This window comes from Aphis gossypii, chromosome 1 (genome assembly GCF_020184175.1).
Source record: "Aphis gossypii isolate Hap1 chromosome 1, ASM2018417v2, whole genome shotgun sequence".
In the NCBI taxonomy this organism is placed as follows: Eukaryota; Metazoa; Arthropoda; class Insecta; order Hemiptera; family Aphididae; genus Aphis; species Aphis gossypii.
Genome location: NC_065530.1, coordinates 4,141,337 through 4,153,077, shown reverse-complemented (window position 1 = coordinate 4,153,077; position 11,741 = coordinate 4,141,337). Strand labels below are relative to the sequence as shown.

Sequence of the window (11,741 nt, the reverse complement as noted above, 5' to 3'; positions counted from 1 at the left end):
ATAAAACATTTTTTTTTTGTGTAGCTAACTGGTATTTAGTTTTACTTTTTTCTATTCGTGAGTTCTTCGGTTCAAACACAATACATCTAAATACAATATATTATATATTGTTATTTTTATATGTGCTGTGTACGTCTATATTTAGGTAGGCACCCAAGTTGCCGACCGATTTCGAGAAATAATAAATAATATATCGATATTTTAAGTGTTTTGTACGGGCGTGTGCGTTTAATGCGTATATGTAAACGAATGAGTTTTTATGGTGTCGTTTAAAAATTTTGTTTTTGTCCAGTCGCACGTATATACGTTTAGAAGAATGTTTGCAAAATCAATTTCACGCTGCATTGTCCTGCGATGACCGAACACACAATAGTGCTAATAATGATGGTTATAATCAGTAATCACGTACTCGTATATCAGTACAAGCTTATAGTGATGCTAGTAAGAAATTTAAATTTGTAAATTTCTGATTGCATGCACTTTTTTAAGATATTAAAATATTTTATTTTAATACAGTAAGTGTATCTCGAATAAAAATCATTTAGTTTATTTCGTCTTTTTATTTTAGATATATTTTCAAATTCAAAAAATTATACATAGAATTCGCATCAAAACTGTGAATTTTAAAGCTTCTATTTTTAATTATTATATATTTAAAAAAATTCTTAAAAAATAAATCACTCAATTAGTCAAGTCTTACATCACTCGCTATTATATAGTAATATAATAAATAATATTATACAGCGTCAATGTATATTAGGAGAGTGTAGACCAACAACTTCATAATGTTATTGCAATGTGTGTGTGTGTGTGACGGGAATTACGAATCAGACATTTGGCAGCGTTTAAGTATAACAGTTCTCCCCTCACCCCAATAAATGACCTCCATAGTGTATTGTAATTTCATGTATACAATACATATATAATAATAATATTATATAGCGTCAACAGTTTTACAATATATTGATATAATATTGTATAATAGTTTATTGGTTAAAAAAAAAAATACAACTATATTATCAGCGGGCCACATACCTACCATTGAATCGTGCAGTGAAATTTCAGGAAATTTTCTCTTGCCGTTCGTAAGTAGGTATTAATATGAACCTACGAATTTATAATGTGATCATAAAGTACACGGGTGCCCGTATTATGCGCGCCTTTTTATTATATATCCTATATTATAGTCGTCGTCGTTGTTATTATTATTGTTATTCGTCCGGAGGGGAAAAACGTAAGTACACAAAACGACGTACCTACCTACTGTTAACGTAGCCTTGTAAAATGGGACCTCCCGAAAAATAAAAAATACACATAAAAAACGGTATAGGCTTAATATACTCTTGTACACTTATAAGTTCCTTTTTTACGACCAAAGATCGTATAATATATAAATAAAAAAAATTAAAAAAACTTAAGAAAGAAAACCACGGTTTACTTATTATTATTATACCCACTGTAATTTCGTGTGTACTAAAATAACAAAACAGTAGGAGTACACGTATTTCTATTTTCCTTATTATTGTAATATTACTGTGTTATAGTAGCTTTTGGTTATTATATGACCTGTGATATAGGATTATTTGACGTATAAAAAAAAATTACTCTGGAGTAGTTGCATGGTCTACACACATTTACACAAGCGTATAATATTATAATATTTAAATGAATACATGTTTAATATTATGTATATATGCAATAAAAAATTCGACGATTAATTTAATACATATAGCTATTTAATAATAATAATTAAGCGATATAATATTATATATATTAATATAACATGATGGGATATCGTTCACGAGTGGACGAGTGGTTTGTATATTATCTGGTTCGTGGGTGGAAGCAAGTCGTTATAGTATTCTATCGCTCACGATCACATAGTATTAAAATATTATTAAAACGAAAAACCAATCTTGTACGAATCACCGTTGGGCCGGACCTCGGGACAGCTTAATAATTAAAACCCGATAGATTCGTTTCGGCAAAGTAATAATATAATAATAATTATCAATAATTATTATCGTTTTAACGTCATCAGCAACAGCAGCAGCTGCCATTACTTTTGATAAAATTATTATTATTAAATTGTGTAAATTGTAAAATAACTAAAATAGTCCTTCCCTTTAGTATGTGTAACCTGTCAGCAATACTATTGTGAGTTGCTACGAGACAGGCGTTTATAATACGCAGTCAGAGATACAAAATATATAATTTTATCAGATCATTATACCTTTACGTCTTTTGTATAACTTGATGTTATAGTTCAAATATTGAATAATTTGAGTACACAAGTAAATTTTATAAATATTGAATAGGTATTATTTACTGATAAACATTGTATTTGAATCTGAAGCAAAAATAACCATTTCGCCGAGGCTGCATACTGGTTATGTAAAAAAAAAAATATGCCAGTAAAATACCACATTAATTTTTGATAATCAAATTTTATTTAACTTAACCATTAACAATACAGAACAACTAAAAATACTTCGATACGGTCATAATCAGACCGTTTGGGGTACTATTAGCCACTTGATTATGATGATGATACTTAATAAGTATATATAAGTAATAAGTATATTTTAAAAATGAAAAAACCTATCAGTCACATTTTAATACTAAAATGATTCATATTGATGTTATTATGGTTTTCTTTATTTTTTTTTTCTAATGTTACTGTAATGTAACTAATTTTTATATATAGAGTAGGAGTTATTCGTATGTATTAAAATTATTAAACCTGATGAATATAATATTATTGATTTGCAAATGACATGCAATTATAAATTATCGTATTGAGTACATCCGAAACGTGTATTTTTTTTTTTTAATTTCGAAAATTTTCGATTCGATTGAATTGTACGAACGTTTTATGTCGTCCGAAATCTTTTTCAACCGTACGAGAATTAATTTATTTGTTATTCGTGTTTCGTCAGACCGCAGGTTAACATTGCTGGTAAGTCGTAATCTGCCTCGTGACGAACTTACGTGTATAACCTTGCGTTAACAACCTCAATAATGTTAAATACGAAACCCAAACGTGCCAAGTATAATAGTTTATTGAATAAATACAATTTATAAATGCGTACAGACCGAGTATGTGCAAATCGTATTTTTTATAACAAGCAACATAAACGTGTATTACTGTATTATAATATTACTTGTACGATTGTCTTCCTATTCCTATCGCTTGTGCATTTACGTATAATAATATTATCTCATTCGATCACGTTGAACTTTGTTGTTTTGACTGGACCAACAAAGAAACAATAACAATAGGTATTTAAACTTTATCGTTAGTAGGTTTATTTGAATAATGTTTAAAATGCCGTATGAATAATATTATTAGCTACCATCTAGTTTTTAAGTTTGAACATATTGCGCCTTTTCAATATAGTGATGAACATTCTACACCGTTTTTTATTTAATATAACGTAATATATATGTAGACTGCGTGTAAGGGAGCTGTTTACATATTATATTTATTATATTGTACGTCGGTACCTACACGGTTTTTTTTATTTTTACTCAATTACCATGTCTCGTACATCATTCTGTAAGTCTTCGTTCTAGTAAAACACACGTTGAAGTGCTCAGCTAGGCCGCTCCTAATCATTTAATGGTGGTTTTATTAACGAACAGAGATAACGACGTCTCGATGCCTCTCGTCTGGCCCTGTTTCGTGCGGAGGAGACAATAATGATTGAGAGTGTATAGAACCGTATGTAAATTGAGATAAAAGCAGGGACGAACGGAAGAAACCAATCTGACCAAACGCGAGGTCCCTACTTGAACGTCACTCAAGTGGTCGCGCATCATCTTCAATCTGAAATTAACGTATAATCTTAGTAGGATTGGGAATATTATACTTGTATTTTAATGGGAATGTTATATAATATGATAGTAGCTTAAGTTATTTTTTTTTTTTTAATATTTTTAATGATTTATTTTGCTTTTCCTATTTATTTATCATATTGTTATACTAAACTAGATATATTTTTTTTTTTTTTAGAAAATTGAAAAATGATTAATCATCGGATCCCGTTGAAAATATTACCGACGGCAGTAGTGGTGATTGTCTTGCTGGTCGAAGGATTATGCCTACCAGCTCGTACAAAAAATGTTATATTAGAAGGTAAATAAATAAACGTGTTAATAAAATAATGTAACATACATATCAGATCGATTGTTATTTTTATGAATGACAAAGTTCAAATTATTTTATTTTACGTTGTTTCAAACAGATATTTAAGTTAACTTTAGTTTAATTCAAAATTGTCTGTAGTCGTGGTATAAAATGCTTTCAAGTTATTATTATACACGTAGAAATTAAATTTAAACTCGGTCTTTGAAAAAAAAAAATAAAAATCCTTACTCATAATTTGTATTAAAAACGAACTCGTATCCTATAATAATAACGGTCTGGCAGATTCAAATACGAAAAAAACGGGGTGTATTAGTCACAGTAAATTTTGAGGAAACAAACACACACACATACACATGGAAATTTAACATGTGTATGATTCATTAACATCACAGACGGAGACACGTCTCAGATGCACGAGGATATGTACTATATGTATGTATATCATATGTGTAGTGGCGTCTAGTATCCGTATATCTGTTATTAAAATAATTATTTTACTAAGATCTAAACTGGCGCCGAATCGCGTTATTCGTTGGCAACGGACGATAGATCATTATTATAAAACAGTCGTCGTTGTCCGTTTATAATAATACATTGTACAACGGTTTTGCGACAGACTGAATTTAAAAAAAAAAACGGACACCGTTCGTTTTTTATACGATTGTTGGTCAGAATTCAAAAATCAGCCGTAGAAAATAATACGAGCAAATCACCTCCTGCATTTTTCTGTATACACACACACATAGGAAATATTATAAAATATATTATATTAAAAGTGTGCCTATGTATATTGTAAACCATTGCGTGTTTACGTTCTATTACATGTTATATAAAAATATCCGAAAGCCAAAGGTTAGTAGTCCACAATGACCTTTGGAATGTGTCCAGAGACGGGTACGGAATATTGCTGCGCCACCGTTTGATTTTTTTACAGTGTTTTTATTTTTTATTTATTTACTTTTTCTCGGAACGCAATGCAAAGAAACTCGTGTGTATTTTTCAGAATTGCGGGAGGGTCGCAGTTTAAAAATACGTTTCAAAACCGTATTGGATTTCGAATACAAATAAAAAAATCTTATTTGACTCGGACGTTGCGTATTGCCATAATACGTGCGCAAACACACTAACTAATAATATTATTGTATATATTTATAGGTACATTATCCCGACCAAAGCGTAGTTATCACGATAGTAATAATATTTCGTCTGTGTGCTTATAGTAATGCATACTACGTAGTTTTGAGAGGAGGCATATGCCAGCATAGGAAATCCAACGTCTTTTTGCGTATAACCTTAAAATGGATTTGTCTAACTCTAGATTTTTTCCTAAAGGTGTAGGTTAAAAATATCGCTGCTAACATGAAAATGTCTTACGCCAACTGTATTTACGAGCATGCTTACCATAATATTTGAATTTATACGTCATTTTATTACTCGGTTTTATCGATGATATTTGGCGTTAGTTTCATTTCATCTAAATAAGGTGTATAAAAATTATTATAACGCTCGTGAAAAATAAGTATTTATTCGTCTGAATCGGTCGTTTTATTAACTATGTTTATTCAGTACGCAACTATTGCGACTGCACGCATGTATAAATATAGAATTAATGTTTGAATGTCTGAAAGTTTAAATTTTGTTTTTCAAAATAATAAATATGAATTTCTATTTTGTATAATATATCCGGATAAAAAAAAATATATTTTTACATAATAATTTAATCGTTAAAAAAATCTTTGATTTAGTTAAAGACTTAATAACATTGTTTTACAATTCCAGATTAAATTAAAAATAAAATAAATAGTAATGATTGTAATAAAGAATAATATTATATTATGAAAAATTAACAATTTATTCAGGATGAAAATAGTTACAAATAAGTATATTGTATAAGTATGAAGTTATTATAATAATTGATTGAAATTTAACGATATTAGCCTGTTATATTACTTAATATAATATAGTGGTAGGCGTAGCGTTGTAGTTTATAAAATGTGTAAATGTTTATATTATTTTCATAATTATGTATTTTATTGTTTTAGATGAAGTAAGTACTGTTCCGGCTGTAGAAGGTGATCGTTTAAACATAAAATGCGATTATTCAGAAGCTATTAAGATCTCTAAAGTGCAATGGACAAAAGAGTCAGACGACGAAACTCCGTTTGACTCACCAAACATATTGTCAAAAAAATTACAATGGTAAACAATTTTTCAATAATAATTTAAGTAAACAATTACTTATTAGTATTGTCTACGCCAATTATAGGTTACGTTTCAAGAACCTTAAACTCTCTGATCACGGACGATATTCTTGCTTGATCAGTGGTTTTACCGAGAACGGAGTGTTTTCTAAATGGCGTAATTTTACGTTGATAACGTACAAAAGTTCGGAAGCTAACGGTAATGGAAAAACACCAAAAATGACAGCACCTCAAAGCCTTTCACATCGAAAGGACGGAGTCAAGCCGAAATTTATCAACAGACTTTTTATGGATAACAACGTCGCATTATTAGTAGACGACATTTTAACATTGAGTTGTCCCTTTGAGAGTAAGAAATTCATATTTTCATTTTATTTTTAACTACAAAATATTCAACTATGGATATTCAATAAATGTTCACATCTTTTCTATAAATTGTATAGTATGTTAAAGATATTAAAGAAGATGCTTTGTCCATGTTAGAAAAAAATTATTTATTTATTTATAAAGAGAGATAGGGAGAAATATAATAGTTAATATTAAAATTGATAAATGAATATATTTTTTAATTGTAGGTACATCTGATGTAGTATTTTATTGGTATAAAAATGATGTGTTACTCATTGAAGGAGGCGCAAACGTCAATAATTACACTTTGAGTCAAGTAAAATTGTCAGATGCGGGAAACTACTCTTGCATAGTAAAAAACGATTTCGGTTCTATCCAACATAAATTCAATGTAGATGTTTATGGTAAGATGATTATAAATTAGTGTGTTAGTTTTTTTCTTCTGATTATACCTAATTGGTTCAATTAATTTACAGAGGACCAAAACAAATTGCCTCTTTTAGTCGAATATCCGCACAATTTGACTTTAAAGCCTGGGGATACAGCACGGTTTGCTTGCAAAACTTTTGATCAACTTTATACAAGAGTTGATTGGTACTTTTTGAATGGTACAAATCCACGAGATATAGAGACCGATGACCTTTTATTATATAAAAAGATGGCCAACAATCACAACGTGAGATTATTTTTAATATATTATTTAAAGTTTTATTAATCTTAATTTGTCATTTGATAGAAATAAAACGGATATACATATTTTTTATTTTTTAATAAATGAGTATTAATAATCCCAAATTTTCATTAAATAAGGTATAGCAAATATGAAAAATGTATATTTAACATAATCATAATATGCAATTAATATTTTAATTTTTTACAAATAATTCAAATTAAGTAAAAATTCATACACGGTTAAATCGTTTTAATTTGAAGACATAAAAATAAATATAATTTTTTTATAGGTTAAATTGTTTAATGGTGTATTGATACTCGAAGGTGTCACAGTTGATGACATTGGTTGGTATGTTTGTTACACAAACGGATCAAAAACGCGTGTAATGACTGGTGCTAAATTGGACGTGGACAAAAGTTTAGGTACAAATAATCATATTTATGTTTTTTTTTTGATAAAATTATCATATTATGTACGTTTATTCAACTTTTTAATTTTAATTTTAGTTAATGATCTAAATGACCAAGACTCCGGAATTGAATTAGAAGACGGAGAAATTATCGACAATTCAAGGAAAATTGGGTTTTTTAATTCAACAGAAAATTCCACTCCTCCTAAATTCACAAGATTTGATAGCATGCATAGAGTAATCGCAAAGCCCGCCGGAAATATGTTAAAGTTAAAATGTGCAGCTGAAGGTAATTTTCAAGTTAAAAAAATAATGAAAATAGTATTATTATAGTTAAAAATTGAAATTGTCCAATATCAATTATTTATAAATTCGAACTAAACATATTGTATTTAAAATGTACGATGTATATTTTTTACATTATTTTGTATTATAATATAGCGATCATTCAGTATAATAATTAATTACATGATTTACATCGTGTGTACAGGTAATCCTTTGCCGAACATAACATGGTACAAAGACGGTGTTACGCCTCCTCAACGGCAACTAGGTATAGTTAGGTATACGCAATGGGCAATCATACTGGAAGATTTAGTAACTACAGATTCCGGTAATTATACGTGCAAAGTGATCAACGAGAACGGATGTATTGATTTCACTTATAAGGTCGAAATAATAGGTAAGAATAGCGATGATTGTCGTATTATATACAGTATAATATCGTTTAGTAAATGATAATATTATGATAAAATTAAACTAATTTGAAAAAAAAATACAAAATATTGAAACTAATTTTACGAAATCAACCCCAAAATAAAAACAGAACGATTTCCGCATAAACCCTACATTAAAGAAGGGCAGCCTCATAACGTCACCACATTAGTACATACCAACGTATCGTTTGAATGTACTCCGTTAGCCGATCTTGAACCGTATATGCAATGGCTCTACCATAACGCCAGTGTCGTGAACGTCAACGGATCAAATCTTGAAAACGGCACTGTCATACAGGTACCGAAAGCCAAACTTTTGGAAATCGGTGGCATGCTATGGTGGTGTTTGCGCGTGGTTTTGGAGCTTATTTATTCTTATTTATTATAATTAATATTATATGTACATATAAATATTATATATACACATCGGAGGGTGCATATTTTGGGATGGAAGCTACACTATAATAATGATTTTGTAAAACGCACACGTGCACAAATTTGTTAAACGGGTTTACCTGTAATTTTATTTTTATTATTTTAGAGCGGTTACACCATCGTCCGGTGTTTACGGAAGCACCTCACAATCTTACTTTGGTGTTGGGTGGTTCTGGTGTTTTGGCGTGCAAGGTATTGTCGGACTTACATCCGTACATCGGATGGTATATTGGGGAAATCACGGTGGAGAATACTGAAAACTTAAACTTAACAACAATGGTGAAGGTCGAGGTATGCTTGGGAATCAACACAATTGAGCTTTTCGGTTAACTAACACGCTTTACGCTTATAACACAATATTATAGTTATTGTCATCTCACTCATTCGCAATAATGGTGTATTTTGTCGCTTTTATCGATTTGCCAGGTCTTAGAAATATAATGTTATATAATAATTTTCTAAGACACACATTATATTCGTAATAACCATGTAAGTAAATCGTGTCTGACATCTCGCGTCTATTGTAGAATGGCGCTCCCAGCGAAGGTAACCCGGAAATATTGCAACTGTCTAACGTGACGCATTTGAGCGAAGGATGGTATACATGCGTGGCCGGTAACAGTTTGGGCATGAGCTACGCTAGTGCCTATTTAAAAGTAGTTGACGGTAAGTTATCTGACGAAATAAAAATTTTAGCATTATAATATATATATGGGTTCGCTGTTTATGTAACTAAGTACGTGATGACAATATTTTAGAGTTGGAGGATCCGATTAAAATCAAAGCTTTTCAATTACAAACGTACCAATTGGCTGCTCTAGGCATTAGTTTTTTATTAGTCATTTTGGTGTGCATCATAATGCTGGTGTGCAGTCAGAGGAAGAGGGAGAAATTGAAAGAGCTGGTGGCCAGAGAATCAGCTAGAAACGCAATGATCACTCAATGGACCAAGAAAATAATCATCGAAAAACAACAAATGGCCGATGCTAGTGAACCATTGGTGAGATGAATATTATACTTACAATCTTATTCATGCAAAAATATATTTTTTTATTTCAATCATTAAATTATGATATTGAAATAAATCTTATACCATACTAATATATCGAATTAATTATATATTTTAGTTAATGCCTGTAGTGAAAATCGAAAAACAAAAAAGTAAATATACAAAATTAGACCAGGTGTGCATGTCCGAATACGAATTGCCTCTCGATCCTTGTTGGGAATTTTCGAGAGACAATTTATCATTAGGTAAAACTCTTGGTGAAGGCGCATTTGGTAAAGTTTTACGTGGCGAAGCCGATGGAATTTTGTGCGAAAATGTAATAAGTACAGTGGCGGTAAAAATGTTGAAAGGTAATTATTTTTTTTAACATCCAACTTGTTGGTATCTATTTTTTAAATCATAAAATACTTAATTAATTAATTTAATTTTTAATTAATGCAGACGGACACACTGATACCGAAATGATGGATTTAGTTTCGGAAATGGAGATGATGAAGATGATTGGCAAACACGTGAATATCATAAACTTGTTGGGATGTTGCACACAAGACGGACCTTTGTATGTGTTAGTGGAATTCGCATTACACGGTAACCTCAGGGATTTCTTGAGACAGCATAGGCCATCTTCAGGCTATGAACCTGCTATCGGATCAAATCTTAAAGATACCTTAACGCAAAAGGATTTAGTTTCGTTTGCATATCAAGTTGCCAGAGGAATGGAGTATTTGGCGTCAAGGAAGGTAAGCAGTATTTTTTTTACCGATAGTCGGTTATAAATAATATTATAGTTTTAAGTAAAAAAACCTAGAAATATTATTTATAAGAAAATTCGTTACTATTATAGGTATTATAAATATATATTCAATGTTGTAAAAAAATGTTTTAAAATTAATTTATTTTTATTTGTCATGTAGTGTATTCATAGAGATTTGGCTGCAAGAAATGTCTTGGTAAGCGAAGATTTTGTAATGAAAATTGCAGACTTTGGTTTAGCTAGAGACATTCAAAATCAAGAATATTATAGAAAAACTACTGATGGAAGACTTCCGGTAAAATGGATGGCACCAGAAGCTTTATTCCATAGAGTGTACACAAATCAGTCAGACGTGTAAGTTAAAATTACATTTGGTAAAAAATTCTCTTAAATACTTAATGAATTTTCATATTTTAAGACTGAAAACCTTTTATTGTTACTGCAATAATCAGCTAAAATTAAAAACATTAATATTGAGCTATTAAATAGTAGATACATATAACTTAGATATTTATGAAACAATAATACAATAATCAGTAAACAATAACCAAAATCGTTTTAATATAATAAATATTTTTTGACAAATTTATATTTGATTTTTCAACCAAAAAATAAATAAATATAACACTAGTATATTATAATGTTAAATAAAAAATAAATAACAAAAACGTGCTGATAGTAATTAATCGTACGAATCACTGTGATAAATATATTTTTTGTGTACTTATATGTATATTTATGAACACGTCATGAGAAAATTGAATAAGCTTAATTTTTTTTAATCTAAATTTCTAAAATATTAATAAGCATACAAGGAATAGGTACTTCTATTTTTTATAATTCTTAAATTACAATGCAGTCGTCGTATAAACGTATAAAATTATGAACTACTATAAGAATATGCTCAATGCACATTTACAAATCTATATAGATTTGATATTTTACATTTCAACGCGTTGTATATCATGATGGTTGATAAAATTTAAAAATTATAAACGATAATGTATTACAGTTACTTCACATGTAATAACTTTTTTCTTTACTGA

The 11,741-nt window shown here is 29.6% G+C and overlaps 1 protein-coding gene across 2 annotated transcripts in view; it reads left to right on the top strand.

Annotated features, from left to right (window-relative positions):
• Nucleotides 1–11,741, top strand: part of LOC114121370 (fibroblast growth factor receptor 4-like) — a 40,495-nt gene that overhangs the window by 26,831 nt on the left and 1,923 nt on the right. Inside the window, exons 2-15 of one of the 2 annotated variants that reach the window (XM_050197904.1) lie at nucleotides 4,016–4,138; nucleotides 6,193–6,349; nucleotides 6,417–6,700; nucleotides 6,927–7,103; nucleotides 7,176–7,375; nucleotides 7,662–7,794; nucleotides 7,879–8,070; nucleotides 8,272–8,463; nucleotides 8,608–8,795; nucleotides 9,460–9,598; nucleotides 9,691–9,932; nucleotides 10,060–10,291; nucleotides 10,383–10,681; nucleotides 10,856–11,049. In XM_050197904.1, coding sequence (XP_050053861.1) covers nucleotides 4,027–4,138; nucleotides 6,193–6,349; nucleotides 6,417–6,700; nucleotides 6,927–7,103; nucleotides 7,176–7,375; nucleotides 7,662–7,794; nucleotides 7,879–8,070; nucleotides 8,272–8,463; nucleotides 8,608–8,795; nucleotides 9,460–9,598; nucleotides 9,691–9,932; nucleotides 10,060–10,291; nucleotides 10,383–10,681; nucleotides 10,856–11,049 — 2,741 coding nt within the window. In that variant the 5' untranslated portion in view covers nucleotides 4,016–4,026. Of the gene's footprint in view, nucleotides 1–4,015; nucleotides 4,139–6,192; nucleotides 6,350–6,416; nucleotides 6,701–6,926; nucleotides 7,104–7,175; nucleotides 7,376–7,661; nucleotides 7,795–7,878; nucleotides 8,071–8,271; nucleotides 8,464–8,607; nucleotides 8,796–9,038; nucleotides 9,224–9,459; nucleotides 9,599–9,690; nucleotides 9,933–10,059; nucleotides 10,292–10,382; nucleotides 10,682–10,855; nucleotides 11,050–11,741 lie in introns of both variants that reach the window. The other variant, XM_050197905.1, reaches the window with a different exon arrangement.